The 22,429-nt window shown below is 28.4% G+C and overlaps 2 protein-coding genes across 4 annotated transcripts in view; one reads left to right on the forward strand and one right to left on the reverse strand.

Annotated features, from left to right (window-relative positions):
* Positions 1–149: 149 nt before the first annotated feature.
* Positions 150–1,960, forward strand: LOC129989454 (pseudouridylate synthase RPUSD2-like). The gene has a single exon (XM_056097997.1). It carries the CDS (start codon positions 555–557, stop codon positions 1,923–1,925), a length of 1,371 nt encoding a protein of 456 aa, XP_055953972.1. The 5' UTR covers positions 150–554; the 3' UTR covers positions 1,926–1,960.
* Positions 1,961–12,598: 10,638 nt separating this feature from the next.
* Positions 12,599–22,429, reverse strand: part of LOC129988261 (regulation of nuclear pre-mRNA domain-containing protein 2-like) — a 30,345-nt gene continuing 20,514 nt past the window's right edge. For all 3 annotated transcript variants that reach the window (XM_056096445.1, XM_056096446.1, XM_056096447.1), the window contains 3 exons: positions 21,515–21,690; positions 20,945–21,074; positions 12,599–15,857 (listed from right to left, as the gene is read on the reverse strand). In XM_056096445.1, coding sequence (XP_055952420.1) covers positions 14,362–15,857; positions 20,945–21,074; positions 21,515–21,690 — 1,802 coding nt within the window. In that variant the 3' untranslated portion in view covers positions 12,599–14,361. The remainder of the gene's footprint in view (positions 15,858–20,944; positions 21,075–21,514; positions 21,691–22,429) is intronic.

The following is a 22,429-nucleotide window of genomic DNA, read 5'->3' on the forward strand; positions in this document are numbered from 1 at the left end:
TATTTAAAACATGTGCAGTTTAAATTTAAATGAAACAAAAATTTTCAATTTTTAATTCTATTTACACCATAGTTTTCACAAGAATAGATTTTTTTTGTATTTTTATTAGCTATTAAATAATCAAAGCTGTGAGTGGCATCAATTTCTCTTTATTTGCGAACATGAACACATGGAATTATTTACATTTGTATTCAATTTAAATTTGTTTAAAAGGATTTTCCATTGTTTTAGTTTGGTTTTGTGATTTTCCCAGTAAGAGATGTCATAAATTGAAAGCTATTTTAGTCTTTCTGATTTTTCTTCAGACAGATTTTAATCTTCATGTGATATTCTATTTTGATCTTGTTAACCGGGCATAGGCCAAGAACCCGGCTCCGAAGCATACGCCGGTCAACAATTCTTCATCCTTCCTTTAAAATGGTTGTTATTTAATCAAAACCTCAAAAATTTGAAGTAGAGAAACCGTAATAAAAAAAAATCCCAGAGCGCCTTCTATCTTTATCAATTTACGATTCTTTATCGTCATCGCCTGTTGATTAATTATTAAATTGAATATGAGTACTGAAGGAAGATCGGACAAATCTGCTGCTGATACATTAATGAAAAAAGTGTTATCGAAAAGAAAAGGTGACTTTGCTGATAAAAATCCTAAAAGAATTCGTTCGAAAGAAGTACAGCGTGGATTGGAGGATTCTACATTAATAGAAACTGAATATTATTTTGAAAATTATCTTAGAAAAGTTTATCCTTATTATTTCACTTACACGACATTTTGCAAAGGCCGTTGGGTTGGAAGACAGTTAATTGATGTTTTTTGTGAGGAATTTCGTGCTCATTCTAAAGAAGAATATGAAAAGAATATAGCTGTTGGCAATATAAAAGTCAATGGCAAACCTGTGACTGGCGATTACATTTTTAAAGAAAACGATCGTGTTACTAATAAAGTACATAGGCATGAAATAGCAGTTATTGCTGCTCCTATAAATATTATACATTCTGATGAAGAATTTATTGTTGTTGACAAACCTCCTTCAATTCCTATTCATCCTTGTGGGCGCTATCGACACAATTGTTTGTTATTTATTTTAGCAAAGGATTATGGTTTGAAGGAACTATACTCTGTTCATAGACTTGATCGTCTAACATCAGGGTTGCTTGTTTTTACTAAAACCATTAAAAAGTCTCAAGAAATAAATGAACAAATCCGTGAACGGAAAGTTAAAAAGGAATATGTTTGTAGAGTAGTTGGTAATTTTCCTGATGGTATTATCCACTGTAAAGAACCACTTGAAATAATATCTCCAAAAATGGGCATTTGCATTGTAAGTCCAAATGGTAAGGATTGTGAAACCATTTTTGAAAAAATAAACTTTAATGGAACTTCCAGTGTTGTTCGATGTAAACCTCTAACTGGTCGGATGCATCAGATTCGTGTGCATCTACAATATCTTGGTCATCCAATTATCAATGATCCAATTTACAATCATGAGCATGCATTTGGTCCTCTGAAAGGAAAAAATGGAGAAATGGGAAAATCCCGAGATCAGCTGTTGGAAGACCTTTTAAAAACTCATAATCTTCAGAAATGGCTCATTGATGACAATGCACCAATAATACCTGCAGACTCTGATGCTAATAATCCAATAAATGATGAAGAAAACAAAATGTCTCTTAACGCTTTAGAGTATTACCTTAAATCCGATGGTTATGAAAAGTTAGCGGAGAAATATGTGAAAAAACCTGAAAACTTTATCATTGAAGATTCATGTGATCTATGTCATCAAAAGTATATGGATCCACAACCCAAAGATTTAATAATGTTTCTTCATGCTTTGAAATATCAAGGTGATGGCTGGGAATTTGAATCTCCATTACCTTCATGGGCAAAAGGTGATTGGAAAGAGAATGTAACTGAAGCATTGTAAAATTATTAATAAAAAAATCTTAAGTATTTGCAAAATATATTTTTTATTCATCTGGAAGAATCATGAAAATTTATTATATTTTTTATTCATTTACAAGAATTATGAAAAATTATTATTAATTTTGCTATCAGATGTTTTCCATTTTATTTTTAAAAATTAAATATAACTATATACAGTTTTTAATGCTGTTAGATTAAATTAGCAATATTCACGTCTACATGAATCATGAAAGTTTATTATTGATTTTGTTATCAAGTTCTCTTCATTTTTTAAAAAATATCATTATTATATTAAATATAAAAATCATTATAGTTTTAAATATGTTTATCAAGATAAGTATAATATTAGTTTAAATTAGCACTGTTATCAACTATAAATGCATGAACACTCATTTTCAAACTAAATAATAATTTATTTATTTTATTTTAAATGAATTTTATTAAATATTTTTGTAATAAAAATGTGCCATTATGTTGTGACATTTTTGAACAGCATATCAAAAATACTTTTAATAGATGAAACTTCAAATTATTGTTAGATTCTTTAGATGAAAGGTGATGTTAGGTAAAACATTTAGAGGCTTCTGATCTTTGATTTCTACTATAATTACTTAAAGTAGCACTAGTTATCAATAAATGTTCAGTTGTAAAAAGAAGAAATTAAAATTTATGTTTTGGTTCGTATACTTTTGAAATGGAAAATCTCCTCATTTTTGCTAGTTCATCAGTGTTACTGGGACTTAAAAAAAGAAATGATTTTTGCAAATTATAAGTTGAAGAGCTTCTGTCTTTTTAAATTTATGTAATGAAAAAAAGAGCTATCTTCATATATATATATGAAGATAGCTCTTTTTATTACATAAGATAATCCAGAATCTATTAAATATTATGAAAGGTTTATTTTAATTTAACAAATGATTTAAATGAACATTGCTGAATATTTTTGAGTTCAACTCCCAGTGTATAAACCTCAAATTATCTGTTTGTCAGGTACTGATTGCTACATACAAATAATATTCTTTACCCTGGTTTCTATTGCCTAAAGCTTACTGTTTTAATTCAAAATATACTTTTCTCTGTTGTATAAGTGTTCATCTAAAATTCAATAATGTTTGACTTTATTCCTCCAATTTTAAGTCCAGTTTTTTGTATTATTATACCGTAGACTACTGCTAGATCAAAGTAATAAAATATTATTTAATTTTGACATATTAGTTAGTGATTCATTCTATTGTCATTTTATTTTCTAACAAATTTATTAATGCATTTTGAATTTTAATTATATTTCAGTAAATAACAAACTTCAGTGATGACTTCCACTACATTAATAGCACTAATGCATATATTAATTTTATTTCATCCTTTATATATATATATATAATTTAGTCAACAGGCAGTTAATGATATGGTAAAGCTACTGAATTAAACTGCACTTCACATTAGTTTCAAATGCCATAAATAGAAAGGGAATTCGCTCCCCACATCTCCTAATAAGAAGGTAATACAAGCTGAAATTGAAGAATTAATTGATCCAATAAACAAACTATTCAGCCTTATTTTAAGCCTTATATATATGTTTTGTATCATGTTTTTAGAATATGTTCAAACTTTATTATACTGTTGGAGTATAAGTTATAATTAACATCAAAGTCATAGTTAGTTTAATTTCCTCCTCTTTATTACAGATGTTCAATGAAAAGGAAAATCTGCCCACTGTCTGAAACTGAAACCTCTAAATTAATGTATAGTTTTTATAATAATTTATTAATTAATTATGACACTTTTATTATTAAAAGATTTAAAATACTGATATTTTCATAAAATTTTGTTTTATTGGTGACATAAAAATTTTCTAGAAATTAAATTGTGTATTTAGGATCGACAAAGTGGAAATTTCTAAATTATTTTATGATACCAAATAATCTAGAAGCTACCAAGGATATCCAGGCAATTGCCATCAGTAATTGAATTGTATAAGGCTTGACTTTTAACTCTAGGACTTGATATATGTATTAATAACAGAAATTTGAAGTTATGAGGGAGCATTTGTTTTGATTTCTTTTATTGTAACATGAAACACTTGGCTTTCGATTTTATGAAATAATGCTTTATATTTGCTATAAAAATTCATCAAATATTAGACCATACAAATCAATACATACTCTGCCTATAATTAAAATATTATTTTTTGATGCTGTGCATCCTTGTCAATTTAATTGTACGTCTAGAAGAGAAAGATCATTCATACTCTTACTTCAGGGGTGTTTGTGCTCCGGGGAAACCCCGGAATTCCGGGGATTTTGAACTTTGATACCCGGAAATTCCGGGGATCGTCGTTCAAAAGGAAGTAAGAATAATAATGAATTATCTATTTTGATCTGGGTAATTTTGTTTGCTTTGAAAGCAGAAAACGCAAGGTCAGTGTGTGTGGTGAAAACTTTTCCTTTCTTTCTCCAAAGGCAGTGATAATGCGTGAAAAGGAGGAAAAAACTTCTTTTTTGTTCTTTCCTTATTGCGAGTTATGACTCATTCCCCCGGTTCTCGGACATTCTCTTCTGGATTCTTTTCGGCAAGTAGGCGCGGCAGAAAAAAAAGGGAAAGACTTCGTTCGACCAGATGTGCGATCACGTGACCTGGGTTCAAAGGTCTTAATTTTGCAAAATTAATGGTTATTAATTTTGCAAAAAAAGTAATTCATTGAACTTTTATAATTAGGTCATTCAATACTTCATAATCGTAATTTTTCATTTCTCCCCCCCCCCTTCTCGAAACTCCAAAATGTCGGTAGTAAGTCCGTAAAAGTTTCAGGGGATTTTTTGGGGTCCCACAAACACCCCTGTTACTTGAAAAAATTCTTACAAATACAATGGAAGATGAAAACAGTTATTCTAAATCTGGCTGATAATCAATTAGAGGTGAATAAAAAATATAATAATTAAAGAGCAAATGAATTTTGCATTCAAACTTTTTAAAAGGATAATCCAAAATTTTAAAATCAGGTCAGCTTTACAGTCAAGAAAAAAAAGGAAGAAACAATATGGACATAACTAAGGATCTGAAGATCAGAATTTATGCTATATTGTCTAAACCATTCAAATAGGCTTCGAAAAAGGTATGAAGACAATTTCTTTTCTTTTTTAGCTCTCTGGTTTATTAAAAATTTTATTTTCAAATAATTCAACATTTTTTCAATGTGAATTAATTAACAAATTTAAATTGTTGAATTTGGATCTCTAATAAAAGCAAGGTGTGTTCGAAATTTATGGTTAGTAAGCAATCTTTTATGCTGTAGGCTTAGAAATTATAAGTGTAGTTTTATTTTCTGATGTTTCGATAAATATGCTGTCTTCAACATATTAAATCACTTTAAGGGAAGCCAGCATCCTAAATGAAATTACAGAAACCAAAAGCACTACATGTCATCATTGAAGTAGCAAATTCTTATTAAATTACATTAATTTTCATGAAGTACACTCCTACAGAAGAAAACAATAGGAAAGGAGTCTCCCTCGCCTCCCCCCCCCAAAAAAAAAGTTCTATAAAAGAAATATTACATTTGATAGTAACTTATAACGTTTTATTCCTAAGTGTAGGACCTGCAAATAGCAATTTGTCCATAAATACTATACTTGCAAATAACATGTTACCCTTAGATATAACCAGGGCCAGCCTTTAGTCGATAAAACCAATTGCTTCCAACAGGGTCCCACGCAAGTGACGAACTATATTTGAAAATATTAATTGCTAGGTGACAACGAGTGGGGGCTCATTCACTCTCACACATACACTTATATATATAATTAAAATCGAAAAATTAAAATAATTTATTCTAATTGAATTATTTTTGATAAATCTGTACCATATTGATATTTCAGAACAATATTGTTATTTTGATAATTTATTTTTAATTTTAATAATTTATTTAATTTATTTTTAAGTGCAAACTATCTACCATAGTCAATTATTTTAAAGAACACATATTATCGCAGCTTAACAGCTCAAAAGTGCAGAAATTCTAGGTAGGTCACTATTTTAAGGACAAACAAACGCTTCAGTTCTCTAGATGGTTGTACAGATCTATCAATAATCGTTATTGCATTTAAACCATCTAATAATTCCTTCAATCGAAAGTGATACATGTGATTCCAATTTGTCCACAGACAATTTTTTAATCTATTCTTAATGATCTTCAGCTTTGAATCTCTTGCAATGATTGATAGTATGTAGATGACTTTATAAAGCTCATAAAAGTTATCACATGCATTATCATGAAGCCTGTTATAATATCTTTGTATATATATAAGCCTGTAATATATAAGCCTGTAATAAAATCTTTGATATTAAACACAAGTACTGCAACTTCACAGTTATTGCAAATAGAATCCATTAAGTTCTCATGTCATGTTGTTTTAATGCTTACCTTTAGCAATATTTTAAAAATATTCTAAAAATTAAGCCTTAATTGTATAATTTTCAACAATGCTTTCCAATATCTTAAAGAAAAGTAAGCTTCATTGTTCTGATAAATCAGTAACTCTAATATTTCTCTTCTGTTAAAAACATAAGTGCAAATCTATTTTAATTCTAACAGTCTAAAACCTTTTGATGAATTGAACAGGGATGTCATTCTACCGCGAATCCACGGTTTTCCGTTTTTTATGGATTTGTCATCTTTCTCCGCCTTATAAGAAATCTACAATTCAACTGTACCTACAACTAACTGAACTATCTAAAAGATAAAACGAACAGGGATCGCTATAAAATATGAATTCAATAGCAAGGAACTTCAGAGCAGAAATTCTTACTAAAAATAAAGAAGAAAAAACAAATGTTAGCGCCAAACAGTCGAAGGAAAAGGCTAATGTCATAGGAAACTGCAAAGAAAATATTTGGCAAAGCTACCTTATTGATAAGAAATATTTATCTTAAAAAAAGAAGTTCCCAGGTCTCAAAAATTTCTTCCGCATTTAAATCTTGTAAATCAAATGAAGCTGCTTGTTGTGCCGATGTGACTGATAAAAATTTCATGGCAAATTATGAAATATCTATTCAGCCAAGTCAATGAAAGAATTGTAAAAAAAAAAAAAAAAAAAAAAAGGCCAATAATGTATTCGAGATCTGTTTAGCAAACATTAAAAAAATGTTTGCTAAAATACGTTAACGAGGTATGTTGACAATACAGTACTGTCTTTCCCCTCATACTTGTTCAATATTTATTTAAATTTGTCCGGGACAATATACTTCTTAAATGTCTTTGGAAAAATCATAAATGCTATTGAATTCTTACTTTTATAAATATTTTGAAATTGTGGTGAAAGCTTATAATCCAGTTAATAACCACGCTGCACGAACAATTACTTTTATATCATGGTCATGTTACTGAACTGCGAACCACAAGGTCTTAGGTTCTATCCTTGCTCATATCAATCCGCCACATTAGTGACCTCGGACGATGATCTTTCAACCTTCGTACAATTGTTGTGGCGCCATCTACCCATAGCAACCCAAAGTCATCAGATTCACTTGACGCAGCAATCATTCACCCATACACGCTCGCCATAACGCTTGGCGTTACTCAAATGGGTACAGGCGCATTAGAATCAACAGCTAATACATCACCACTCAACAGCCATATCGTTTGTCTCACCTCCGACTCACTGGAGGGAGAGTCTGTGGTGAAAGCTTATAAGCCAGTTAACAACTACACTGCACGAGCAATTGCTTTTGTATCATGGTCATGTTACTGGACTGCGAACCACAAGGTTCTAGGTTCTATCCTCATACCAATTCACCACAAAATGAATATAAAAGCCAATTAGGCTGTGGTTTTGATTTTTTTTTTTTTTTTTTTTTGTACTTGACTATTTAATTCAAACCTTTTGCATATTTTTTCTTCCTTTTTCTTGCATGTTTCGTGTCACTTTTTGGATTCCCTCTTTTTTCCCTTTTAGTTGTCACATTTCTAAATGAAATGCTGTTTTTTTCCATTTACTTTTTAGATAGTTTAATTGTGTTAGTTTGATAATTTTTAGTCCCGGTCTTAATTTGCGTTTTCCCTTATATCAAGATAATCTTCTCTGGTGGTTCTATTGTTAATTTGTTTGTTATTGTTTGTTAAGGGTCTTTGATGACAACCTAGTTGGCCGGGATTGATGGTTGCTAAAAACTTCACTCAAATATTTTATGTCAGCAAATTATTTTTAATTTTCAAATTTTGAGTGGCATATAACATGTACTATTCTAGAAGCTTTACCAGTTCTGTTTATTGTGCTTTGCATCTCGAATTTTCTGCCATCTTACCTAAAATTTGAACTTTTACTTGAATCGGATATTATTGAACTGCTACTAATATGATTTTCTTACACCAACTATTTAAAAATAGACTCGATGAAAAAACTCTGTTTATTTTTAAAGTTAAATTTAATTATAAGAAAATATCAAAAAGTTTTTAAAAGCATATATAAAACAGATACCTTCGCATCATGGAAATATAAAATTATTTTCATATCTTCATCATCAACAATGAAACGCCCTAAATGAAATATTTGAAGCAACAACGAAAAAAAGAGTTTTTGTTTTACAACAATGAAATATATTAAAAAACAATACAAAATAAATTTAAAATATTTGTGAAAATTAATTAAAAATACACAAATATCAGTATAGCAATTAAGTTAGTATAATTGATTTTTTTTTTTTTTTTTTTTTTTTTGTATTTTAGGAGATTATGCGAGAAAAATATCAAATGGTTCATTTCATTTTTAATTAATTAAAATTTCAAAAAAATAGCATATAATAGCATAAATTAAATAGCATATTTTAATTTTCCAAAGTATATCCCCACCAACTTAGGTCGCTTTAATCCAACACAGAATTTCTTTCTTTCTTTTTTTTTTTCTGGCCCACTGCCTCCTATATAAGAAAAAATGCACAAAAAATATTAAAATAGTGTTGTTTCTGGAGAGCAATTTGTGATCTAAAAGTGTATCTGTACAGATTTAATTATATTTATTGGTAGCTAAGATAATATTTAGCCAAATAAGCTATATAAATGTAATTTAAATTCACTTTAAAACCAAAATAATCAGAAGAAAAATAATCACCATTGAACAAAAAAATTTTAGAAAATTTTATTCTTTTATTCCTTATAAAATTTAATTCAAATGACAAATTTTATTTCTGTTATTTATATTTTTCTGCTTTTTTTTTCATTGTATTTATGTTTGAGTGTATGTAACAAATTCATACACATAGTTATTAATAATTAATTCAAAAGAAAAATGAAATTGGCGAGTCAATAAAATAATTAAATTAACACAAACAAAACGTACGAATCAGCTGATTACCGAAAGCGGCCAGGGTTTAATACAGTAAAAGCAAAGGAAAATAGACAAGCAAAAATGTTTACTAATATCATCAAAAAACAATTTCCTGGTTAAATTTCTTAATGAAAAATTTAATCAGGAATACAAAATTTTTCTCCAATTGTTTGCCTGAAAGAATCTTTCGGCAAAGGGACATCAATACTATTTTTTCAAAGGGTGTTTGCCTTTAAATAAACTCCTCTAAACACATTAATCGAAGAATACGTATGTGTGTGTGTGTTTCCCCTCATTCGTGAATTCGGTCGTCAAACTACATCATTCCTGCTCCTTTTTAAAGGTTTTAGTACTTCCTCCCCCCCTTAAACTTAGAAAGGCCTTGTGATTTTATGATTCTGACGGTAAAATGCAATTATAAAAAAATAAAAGATAAGTAATGACGTCGTTTAATCAAGTTATAGTTGCTTATGGCACTTGTCATAGACAAGCATGCTTACAAGGTTAGCGGGTTTAATGCCGAGTGTCAGCGTCTTTTGTTTTCTGCAGCGCCATCTAGGGCCAAGAATACGTCTTAGCTATTCATGCGTCACAGCCCCTTTTACGGGGCGGACTTCATTCATACATTTCATTCAAAGATCGTAATTTAGACCTGAATCAGAGAACGATCACCTCTCATCCAGTATCTTCAATGGTAGAGGACATTGAGGCTACGACATATTTATGAGTACACCAGCCACCATGTACATGGAGAGTCTTTGGCCGGAGGGTTTCGAACTCACAACCCAAGGGATGCGAATCCAACGACCTATCAACCAGACTTCCCGGCGTTTAATCAAGTACAAAGAATCAAAGCAAAAGGAACTCTCTGTTAGAGCATGTTCTTTTCTTTCTCGCTCTTTCTTACACCATCCTAGGTGCCCATATTGTTTTATATGTCACTTTCCATCGGGCAAGCAGGACAGTCTGCCACCACCCTACACCATAGTGCTTCAAATATATGTTTTAACTTAAAAGGAAGTGTTCGTGTATCTGTTTGCGTGCCGATGAAATCTACACAAATCTATCGCACTTGCAGCCATGAAATGTGACTAATAGTGATTTAATGCACTTCAAGCCCAAATTTTAAAATTCAGTAATGAATTTTTTTTTATTTAATGTTTTGTATTGTTTTAAATGGATTTTTCGCATGCATTTTCCCGTAGTATGGATCCTAATGATTGTAGGGAAAAAAATGTGCCATCAAAGATATCAACTGTTGTTCTAAAGAAATTTGTTCTGGAGCTGTGCTATTAATTATCATTTTTAAGAAAAAATTTTTAAAATTTATTCACTTTTCTTGAAAAATTTTTTAATTTAAAACTAAAATTTCTGCAACCGACATTCTATTTCCATTATTCTTTTTCGAATTTTTTTTGAGGTATTTATTCGGACATTTTTTTCTAATTTAAAAAAATAAGATTAAAATACTCTAATTGATTGGTTTTTGATTAATTATTTTCTAGATGAATTGAATGATTTTATTTTCACTGATCCAGTCAATGAAGGAAGAAATCTTTTGCATGTTTTGGCATGCTGCCAGATTAGAACCCAAGAAACTAAGAATCATGAAAGTTTATTTTAAAAAGATATTTAAATTGGCAATGGCTTGCAAGATTGGATTAGTCATGAGTTTGAATCAGCAGAAAGATTGGGACATATTCTATTCAGTTCCAAATATAAATTGAACTGAAAATAAGAGTGCTTTTAAAACGTTAGGCCGACAGAGGCGCATCGGACACCGCAAGAGCCGCGGTGCTTTTACAGGAACAACATCCCTATTTCCGGACGAGCCGATTCCAGGGACATGAACCCTTACAAAGAAAAGACAACTCTTCCCTGAGTCCTCCGTCCACATTTCCGAGTTCAGTTGCACTTGACCCCGAGGGGTCTATCTCCGTGTCAGGGTTGGGAAATATTGACCCCATTCTCTTTCGGTCCAATAAAAGACCTGTTTGAAAAAAACTCGCTTAACTGAATCAAATTAAAGCATAATGTTAGAATTTTTTTTTAAAATCTTTCTTTAGATGGTAGATATGTGAGATATATTTTATATCATGAATATCTAAAGAAAGGTGGTAGAACCTTAATAACTTACCTGAAAATCGTGAGTACTGATATGAAGTAATGAATTCCTGAATCGGAATAATAAGTATACAGGAATTCAATGGCTGTTTTTTTACCTAGCAAATGTTAAGGGAAGTAGAGTTTTTACGATTTCATAAGGGAAAATGGAAATTGGTGAAAGTGATCACTAATGGCACATCTAGAGGTCATGAGTTTTCAGATGAAATTAAAAAATATGTATATGAAATTAAAAATGTTCGCACTACTACTAGGTCTCAAGCATCATAATTAAATATAAAACAAGAAGGTTAAAAAAAGCTTTTGAAAAATGCTATAAAACACTTACATTTTTAAATTTTTGCATAAAACAGATTGAGAAAATACCTATGAAACAAAACTATCTCATTGATTTTTTTTGGATGGGAAGGCTAAAAAATATAAAGTAAAAACCTTCAAGTTTAGAAATTTATCAAAAACTTGTTCTAATTCTTTCAGATAATTTTTAGAAATATATAGGCCTAGTTTTGTTTCTTAAGTAATATTTTTATGATTTTTAAATATTTGGGTTCAACTGATAAATAACATGGAATTTTCAATTTTTTCTCTTTATAAAACATTAAAACTACTCTAGAATACTTTTTAAATATAGCATAAGTAATTTAAGAATTGCAGAATATATTAAGAAGTTACTTACAAAGCTAAATAGAAAATTCACATTAGTTTTTAAATTATGAAGGTTTTTTTTTGTAATATTTTATCAAAATATAGAATTTGAGAAAATAGATTTAACGATATAAATACAGCATTAAAATATAAAATTATTGTAATTTCTCAAATAATAAATGTAGAAAGAAATTTAAAAGAACTATTTATGTGAGTGTGTGTTAAAAAGTTACTTAGAGATAAAGAATATTGAATTTTAAAAAAATTTCAAAATTTTTGCCTTACCTTAAGAAGTCACGATCTAGAAAAAAATATAGATCAGCAATCATAACCAATGTGGCAAATGAAAAATTACTTAAATAATATGATTTTAAAAATAATTTTATTTTCTCAAGGAATAAATAAATTCGATGTGAATTCTTTTTCTTTGAACTTGCATAAAGATTGGTATGTGATGAAAAGCATGTGGGAAAAAAAAAAGCAATGTCTAACAACAAAAATATAAAGACAGTTGTGATCAATATGATCTCCACTAGAAAGTTAAAAGCAAAAAATGAAAACAAATAATTTATTTGAAGTTCCAAAATGCATTATTACAAATCTTACAAAACAAAATATAAACATTAATATAATTTACAAATACATAGATAGTAATATGTAGCTCGTATTCCAAGCTCCTTTAATTCTTTCATACTCAAAAATCACAAACAGTGTGAAAGAGAAGAGTTCTCAGCAAGTTTATACTTTCATATGGCACTGCTGCACTTTTTCCAATATGAATTATAAAACATGACACTTATTTACAAATATATACAGCAGTCATACATACATTTTCCATACTTTTTTATTTTCTTTCTCATTCAGTATCACCTTTCAGCACATAAAAAATTTTATTCTTTTTCTTGCCTTAATTGTTTCACAGTCTATTTAACACGAAATAATCAGATTTAGTAACATTACTTACAAACATGCATCTTTACTTTATCATTTATTTATTTTCATTATTATTTCCAAAGTTTATGCATCTTCTTCATTTGGAATCACATTCCATTTCAAGTCCCAAAGGTTTACACTTATTACCAAGCTCGTTTAATTCACTCATATTCAAAATCACAAATAGTGTGAAAGAGAAGAGTTCTCAGCAAGTTTATACTTTCATATGGCACTGCTGCACTTTTTCCAATATGAATTATAAAACATGGCACTTATTTACAAATATATACAGCAGTCATATATATATATATCCCATATTTATTTATTTTCTTTCTCATTCAGTATCACCTTTCAGCACATAAAAAATTTTATTCTTTTTCTTGCTTTAATTGTTTCACAGTCTATTTAACATGAAATAATCAGATTTAGTAATATTACTTACAAACATGCATCTTTACTTTATCATTTATTTATTTTCATTATTATTTCCAAAGCTTATGCATCTTCTTCATTTGGAATCACATTCCATTTCAAGTCCCAAAGGTTTACACTTATTACCAAGCTCGTTTAATTCACTCATATTCAAAATCACAAATAGTGTGAAAGAGAAGAGTTCCTAGCAGGTTTATACTTTCATATGGCATTGCTGCACTTTTTCCAATATGAATTATAAAACATGACACTTATTTACAAATATATACAGCAGTCATATATATATATATTCCATATTTATTTATTTTCTTTCTCATTCAGTATCACCTTTCAGCACATAAAAAAGTTTATTTCATATCTTGCTTTCATATAAAATTGTTTCACAATCTATTTAACATGAAATAATCAAATTTAATAAAATTACTTACAAATATGCATCTTTACATTACCATTTATTTATTTACATTATCATTTCTAAAGCTTATGCATCTTCTTCATTTGTAATTTCACTCCATTTCAAGTCCCAGAAGGTTTACACTTTAATATTGCATTTTTACACTTTTATTAATCTGATTAACATGATAAAACATAGTAGCTATTTACAAATATATGCAGCAGTCATATGTACATTTTCCAAGCTCGTTTTCTTCTTTCTAATCAGTATTAAGTACCAGCATATAAAAGTTTACTTTATGTTATACTTTTATAAATGTAATTTTATAGTCTTATTTAACATGAAACAGCCACATGCCATAATTATTTATAAATAATATGCAGCAGTCATATGTAAATTTTCCAAGCTCGTTTTCTTCTTTCTCATCAGTATTAATTACCAGCATATAAAAATTTACTTTATGTTATACTTTTATAATATGTAATTTCATAATCTTATTTAACATGAAATAGCCACATGCCATAATTATTTACAAATATACAATTCTTCATTTATAGGTTAAAAGTATTTTCCAAGCTCATATAGCTTCTTCAATCTGAATCACATTCCATATCCATGACTTCTAAATTATCTTGACTATGAATTTCTGAAGAAACCGCAGATTCTGAGATTGTTTTCGAAGGAACTATATTTTGAGAACTTGAAGGACTGGAGTTATTAGCATGTTTTTTATCAAAAGTACTCAGTATATGGTACAAAATGAGGCAGTTTTCAAGAGGTATTATAGGTGGATCCTTCAATGCCTTTTTAAAATCACAATTAAAAATACTTTTATTAGCAAAGCCCTCTAAAATAATTTCAAGGCCTTGCAGTAAGTTAGGTTTTTCATCTGCCTTTCCAGTTTTTAACTGATCCTTTGATTCTAACTGCACATTTGAAATTGGTGAGCTCATTTTCTCGTCATTTTCAGCTAGCTTTGGTAATTTAGTATCAATAAATGGAATTTCTTGTTCATTGCTTGCGAACTGTTCTGAATATTTGGAATTATGGGATGGATTTTTTATCACATTCTCAGAATCTTCATTTTCTAGAAGCTTTCCAGCTTCAATGTAATCTTTTACAGCTGATGCATCAGTCACACAATTATCTTCAACATTCGGAGATGGACTGCTTTTATTTTTTCCAGGAATATATTTCAGAAATTCAATAGATGTAGAGGATGAGGATGAAGAATCAATGATTCTTAATGGAGTTTGCAGTGAAAAATTACTTTCTGAATTGAAGCTGAATTCAGGAATAACAGTTCTATTGTTTCTTGTTTTATCTTCCCGAGAAGTTTCATTATTAATTGATAATGAATCTTGGGTTTCACTTCTATTATTTAAGAAGTCAATTTCTTTATACTTTTCCATTGCTTTAGAAGATGGCATAAAAATATTACTAACTTTTTTAAATTTTCCTCTTTTATTGATATTTGGAATTTCTTCTTCTTGAAAAGGTTCCATTTTTCTTTTAATACTGGTATTTGATTTAGCCTTTTCCGTATCAAACGATTTTTCAAATAAAATCTCTATTTCATTACCATTTTCTGTTTGTTCTTTTTGATTTAAAGTCTTTTTAGTCAAGAGATCTGATATGATTGTCTCCTGATTAGAGGATTTTGCTGCAGAAATGAGTTCTATATTTTTTGGTACTTTAATTTGCTGATCAACTGCTATCTGTAAGCCACCACTGTTCTCTTTTCGCACATTTAGATTAGATATTCCAGTAAGAGCTGATTTGGGTCTTATTTGTTTTTCAGAATTTGGTTTTATTTCTGCAAATATTTGTGCTAATTTACTCAAGTTTTGTTTAGGTGCTTGATCTACTCTCTTAGAAAAAGTTTCTTCTAAACTTTTTTCACAATTTTTAGGAAAACTCGACAAGGTATTTGAGGAAATTTCGTTCCAGAAAGAAATGCTGTTATTCACATTGTCAGGACTAAGCATCGTACTTTGGCCTTTCTCCTTGATAGAACCAAGTGATATTTTTGAAGAAGTTCTAGATACGCTTGCATTATCATGATCAAAGGGAAAAGTGCAAGTAACTAAAAAGAAATAAAAATAATAATAAAATTGACAGAAACAAAGATATTTAATAAAACTGCAATAAAAACTATTAGTATTTCCCCCTGATTTAAAAAGCAACTCAGCTTTATTCAGTTCAGCATTGTGAAATTAGCCATTTTCACAAACTTCATGCATAAAGTGTTGAAGTTGGTATAAATGTACACTTTGTCAGCAGTCATTTTAACAAAAGTGATATTTTAGATTTCAAATTTATGCTTAACAACAAATGCAGTTCAGATGAATAAAAAATATCAACCTATTTAAATATATATGATGTCCACTCTAATTGGGGTAAACAGCTAATTTCAAACAGTTAGAATAAGGTATTTACTTCCCGTTGGAAAAAGGCTTTAAATGATGTAAAGGATTATACTTTATGATGTTTCAATTAATAAATTGTTAAAAATTACAAAATTCAAACTTTTATAAAGCTCTCAGTTGCATATATTTTAATATTTCCTTATCAATAATAAATAGAAAAAATATGCTTGACACATTAACATAAAAAAAAAATACTCTATATTTTTAAGACTAAAACTGACTGAGTTATGAAACACTGAATACTATTATTTTAGACTATTTGAACTGCCACCTTCAACCAGATCCATCAATCAATGCACAAAGCTTCTCTCAAGGCAGTTAACGATTCACCTAAAATAATGAAATTCAAGGCTTTATAAACATAATCAGTTTTAATATCAGAGATGTACACCGTCTACTTCTTTTACTTCATCTTTTTTAAAAACTTAAAATGTTATTAACCACCGTCTACTTCTTTTACTTCATCTTTTTTAAAAACTTAAAATGTTAATTAACCAAGTATATTTTATTAAATATGATGAAGATCCAAAGATTAGATAAAAAAAAATGTACATTTTGTAACTTTTTCATTTATATAGTTATCACTGAAACAAACACACAATATGAATCTTTACATTGATTAAAGCATATTTTCAGCAGGAAATATTTATCTTCCTCTAATGGTATCATAATTAGCATTAGTTATTAAGCTTTAATCAGAATGAACACACTGAATATAAAACAAATAGCAATAAATTATCATAAACATATCCTCCGCATTCAGCAATAAAAAACTGTGCATCAGCAAAATCCTTATGTTCAATTCATGCATTAATATAATGTAGTCCGAAATTGAAATTACTGAAATTCATAAATTAATTTGCTTCAAGCTAAAATTAATACATTATCACTATTTCAATATCAGTTTCTTTTTATTGAGGTGTTTATATGTATAAATGTTATGATATTTTAATATTTAATTTAATCCAAATTAATTTTTAAAATTTTTGCCTAATTCAGCCCATGTTGGGGTCATTCTAAAGTGTTCTCTTGTTTCTTGATCCCCAAACCACATATGAAACTGTGTAAAAATTACTGCACAATCAATTCTACGTATCAAGTGAAAATGATCTCTCTGTTGCCCTTGTCAAAGGTCAAAACATGTATTCCATCGCCATGTGGCCGAAAATCCCATGTTATATAAGACTAGTGATCATTTGTTTTGTCCCTTTTTCTTACTTCTGCTTTTGCTTCGAGCTGTACTGGATGTGCCTTGTCCACGCCTGCTTGTAAATAAATTGCTTTCCCAGAATGAATATTAAAGAGAATTAAAAAATACAAAGTGTCTTCTATGTCTTCGAACCTGCATTCTACTTCAACCAAAATAGGCTTATATTATATATATATATATATATAAACAAAAGGGTGTGTATCAAAACCAAAAATTTTTTGTTGCACCATTTCCCATGATCAAAAATTTATTGATCTTTCAAAAATTCAAGCTCTTTTCATTTTATTTTTTCTTTCTAAATCAAAGCTACCTTCTTATTACTTTGTAACCTGAAATGAAAGGATAAATGGTTTACAGACTCATTTTCGATTGATTATATACCTCATTTAACACTCAAAATTATTTTTAAGGTTTTCCATCAATATAATTTTAAACAATCCATAAACACTCGTTTCAATTTAAAACACAAAATTTCTTTTAAATAATGTTAAAAATATCAAGAACAAATTAAATTCTGAAATTTTCTTACGAAAAATTATTGAACAAATAATAAAAATGTATCATTAAAATATTTTCATTACAGATATATTAAACGGTTTTTAAAATATAAAAATTTATTAAAAAATGTGAAAAATAAATGCAAGCAAGCAAAATAAATAAATAAATAAATAAAATAAAAATAAATAAATAAAAAAAAAATCGAAATAATATCTATACTTAAATCTAAACTACTTTACTTAAATCTATAACAGCTATAAACTATTCAGGAGTTAGGGAATATATACTGATTTTTTTTTTAAAAAATCAAAAAAGAAATAATGGAATAAGTTTAAATAATAAGTAATAAGTAAGTTTAAGTAATAGTATGTAACTTATACTATAAATAGGATGCATTAATGGGTAAAAATTATTTAGATAAATAATTTGAATCTCAGAATTTCATAAACCATACAAATCAAATAATTAATCATTAAGCCACTAAAATATATTAAAACATATTTATTTCTGAGTTTTCCTTCTGCATTTTTTAAAGTAAGAATAAAAATTAAGGAAGATTTAGCCAACATTTAGCTGAACAGATCATTTCAAGTGACACAGTATTCACTGCTTTTGCCAAATTTCCCTTTGTTTCCTGTCATAACATATCATTAAAATGTAATTTAATTAAAATCTATTTCCATCGTTAGGTTGTTTTTTAAAGCCTAGCAACATACAATGATCAGGTGTTTTCCTACCACTCATATATTTATTGTCTAAACAAAGATTGTCCTTAAGCAACAATCATTGCCATACCCTCCAACATTGGTTATCCAGTCATCAGTAGCATTATTTATAGATGTTACACAGTATCGATAAAAAGTAATAGTATCAACAAATTACTGAACAGATATTTTGACAGAAATTTAAAATTACTTAATTTTAAAAAATAAGTAATATTAATAATAAATAATTAAAAATTAGTCTAACTTTAAAACAAATGTTTTCAAACATTATTCAAAATTAATAGACATTTGTCATCAATGAAATATATAAGTAAAATAATTTTTTTTAAAAATAATTGTGCACACCACGATTTTGTTGATGAAATAAATTAACACTATTTTTCAGACATTTAAACTTTGTTTCATTGATTAGTAATCACTTTTGCTTTTTTTAACGTCATTATTGCTCAGTTTAACATAATAACCAACACCTGCATTCATATTTATTATGAAAGGTGACTTCAGTGTTTTTTTTTTTTTTTTATTATTATTATTCATGCTGGATTAGGATTTTATTTTTTCCCTAACCATGCTAAAAATACTTTCACCATCCGCATTGCTGTGAGGGTTCTTTTTGGCATTTTTTGTAGTTTCTCACTATATATCCATAATTCCACAAAGTAGTTGTTAGTGGATATGCATTGAACTGATTTTGATATTTTTTAAATGATATGAAAATTTATGACAAAAATACATCATCAATGTCCCCATGTTAACAGTACATTTTCAATGAAGGGAAAAATCCCATGTCAGAGTTCCTAGTCTCAACCACTAAATAAAATATATAAAGTATGATTTAAACAATTTTTTATTTCATTTCCATCCCTTCCATCTCCATATCTGAGAGATATTGAGACACAGAAATCCAATAAAATTCCTAATCTCAACAACTGAACATACCGTAAATAAATCTAACAAATCAAAACGATCTATCATTATTATGCAATTACAATTTTAACTAGTACTTTTGTTTGTTTTTATTAGATGTGTTTCATCAAAGTTGGTTTACATGACTATATTAATTGGTCACCATTTCTACCTTTAATATGGTCACAGAAGGCATTTAATTGTATAGTTAGTGATGGAAATTAGCTAAATCAATCCAGTTGCCAAAGTTGAGGACTGTGTCAAAATGTTATTTTGCAATATCTTTCAAAATGGATAGAAAGAGGGTAGATGCCCATTGGATAAGGTAGTTATGGTCCATAAATATTCATAAGAAACAAAACATTTCAAAATTGAAAATAGGATCATTATTATTACTTTTTCCATAAAGAATGTACAGTGTAACAGTGTTTTTCCGTTTCTTTCAAAAATGGAGGTCATGGAGAGTAGTTGACCATTAATAATGCATCTAAGGACCATGTGCATTTATATAAAATTAAAGTGTTCAAAATTGGTCCAGTGGTTGGGGCTGGAAAGTTCTGTCATGGGTTTTTTCACAGATATTGTACCCAATTTCTCTCAAAAATGGTAGATAAATGCGAGCAGGTAACTATGGCTGAAATATTTAGACATTACAAGCTTTCATATGAAACAAAAGTTTGCAAAATTGGATTAGTTATTAGAGCTGGGCAATTTATTTATATATAGATACAATATCACTTAATGAGTCCTTTATGAATAAAACTACAAATTTTTGGAATCAGTTTTTCTATTAAATGTATAAATCAATCAATATTTTTTAAGCCATATTTTTCAAAGAACAAATCTTTTTAAATATCAGAAGAAAATTATAAAAAAATTTTCAACTTTAATTTGGTATTTGTGTATTATTGCTGATCAGATTTGGTGAATTTTTTTCTCTTCCAGAGAATGCGTAAAACAGAATAATCAACTTTATTGACTTCTTTACAGTTGGTGGATGCTTACAATAATGCATTTGTATAAAAAAAATAGTTATCTTTGATTGAGGTATTATTTTCATAGTTTTTAATATGATTATCATAACTGGTAGACATTAGATAATTTGACATGGATATGTTCAAATATGATCATCAGCGTAACTGTTAAAACACAGCTATTTTTATTTCTTATTTGGGACAAAGTATCACAATAATTCCACAAATGCTTATTTTCTTTCAGCGATAGGTATGATTAATTCTTTGATTGAAATGTTAAGGACATTGATATTGATTTAAATTAAACAAATAAATGTTCAAACACCCATTATTATTTTTCGCATTATTTGTAATCTCTTGTCAAAAAGTTCTTATTTTGAAACACCAATACATAATAAGTTTACTTGCAATTTTAAAATAAGTACACTTACTTGGTGATGTGCATGTATTGCTTTCAGAAAAACATGGAGAGCTGCTTTCACTTTGAGACAGAAGTGTCAATTTCTTTTCAAATAACATTCTTTCCATGTTCTTCAGTTTTTTCCCATATGTCGTATATGCCTGAAAAATGATATACAAATTGAAATAACGAAACTTTTAGAGTATTTTAAATTGCTATTGAGATATAAAATGTAATATCAATTAATTTGATGTATAAAATTTAAATCAAATCGGAAACTAATTTGGGGAGTTTTATATTCTTCATAAGAATTTAAATTTAGAAGTATATAAAAAAAAATTAAAAAAAAGAAAGAAAGAAAAGACAGACAGAAAGAGAAGTATAGAGAATGGCTTGCTGGCTCAATTTTTTCATTTTCAGAACAATTAATTCCATCTCCATTATAATGTTATTAAGTTTTTCAATGTGTAAAGTTTTAAATAAAATCAGCCAAGTCAAATGTTAACAAAATTCATTACAACCTGAAAAAATGCATTAGAATTAGTTTTTCCTTTTTTTAATTGACAACAACAATATATAAAATTAATTTTTGTATACCCACATTGGAAGCTTTCTTCACATCTCCATATTGTGCATTATAAAAAACAGAACTGTGTTCCAATTCCTTTACAACATTCTTCCTAACTTCGGATTCATTATCAGCAGCTTTTAGACAGTCTTCGACAAGACTTTGAAAGGTATCAATCACTTTTAATATCTTCTGACATTCATTCAGGTCTACAAGATTAAAAAAATGTATGTTAACTAAAAACAACTTTAATGGATAAGAATTTTAAAAATAAACACAATTATCAGATAATGCTAAGGATACTACAGTATCCATCAACATTATGCAATAATGATTACAGGCATTGCAAAATGAATTCATCTAATTTTTTTCATTTAGCTATCATGTAAGCAATTTTTGTAGACTTACATTATATTTCAATATAAATAATTTACCATAAAATAATATTTTGATTTATCTACTTCAACTTACATGAATTCAAAGTTGTGTTCTGTATTTCCCTCTTCTGTTTCAAATATTTCCTATTTTGAAATTTATAACGAATGAAAAATTTAGAAATAAAAACAAGTAATAGAAATAAAATAGAATAGAAAATAAACAATAAAGAATGCCAAAACAGAAATGCTAATGTCAAGTCATGTAACTGAAGATGCTAATCTTATCCAGTAGTGACATTTAGATGATATTAAAGATGTCAAAGTTGTTGGACTTGATATGGTTGCATGATATTCATTCAACTTGTAGAAAAGTGTGAATAAATTGCTACTATAGAAGCCAATATCTGAGATCTGGATACACCAGAAAAAAAAATAATAATAGTGTCAAGCATAATAGATTTCAGTTCACTTGGGTGGGGATGCAAATTTTGAAGACAATACACTCTAACAAAGACTGCTCCATTTTTTTAGGACTTAAATGGATCTAAAGAATAGGTGTCATATTTATGCA

The sequence above is a fragment of the Argiope bruennichi genome, chromosome 10, assembly GCF_947563725.1.
Source record: "Argiope bruennichi chromosome 10, qqArgBrue1.1, whole genome shotgun sequence".
Lineage (NCBI taxonomy): Eukaryota > Metazoa > Arthropoda > Arachnida > Araneae > Araneidae > Argiope > Argiope bruennichi.

Bases quoted from the DNA above. Each gene is read 5' to 3' on its own strand.
- LOC129989454 (XM_056097997.1), top strand. From the start codon at position 555: ATGAGTACTGAAGGAAGATCGGACAAATCTGCTGCTGATACATTAATG.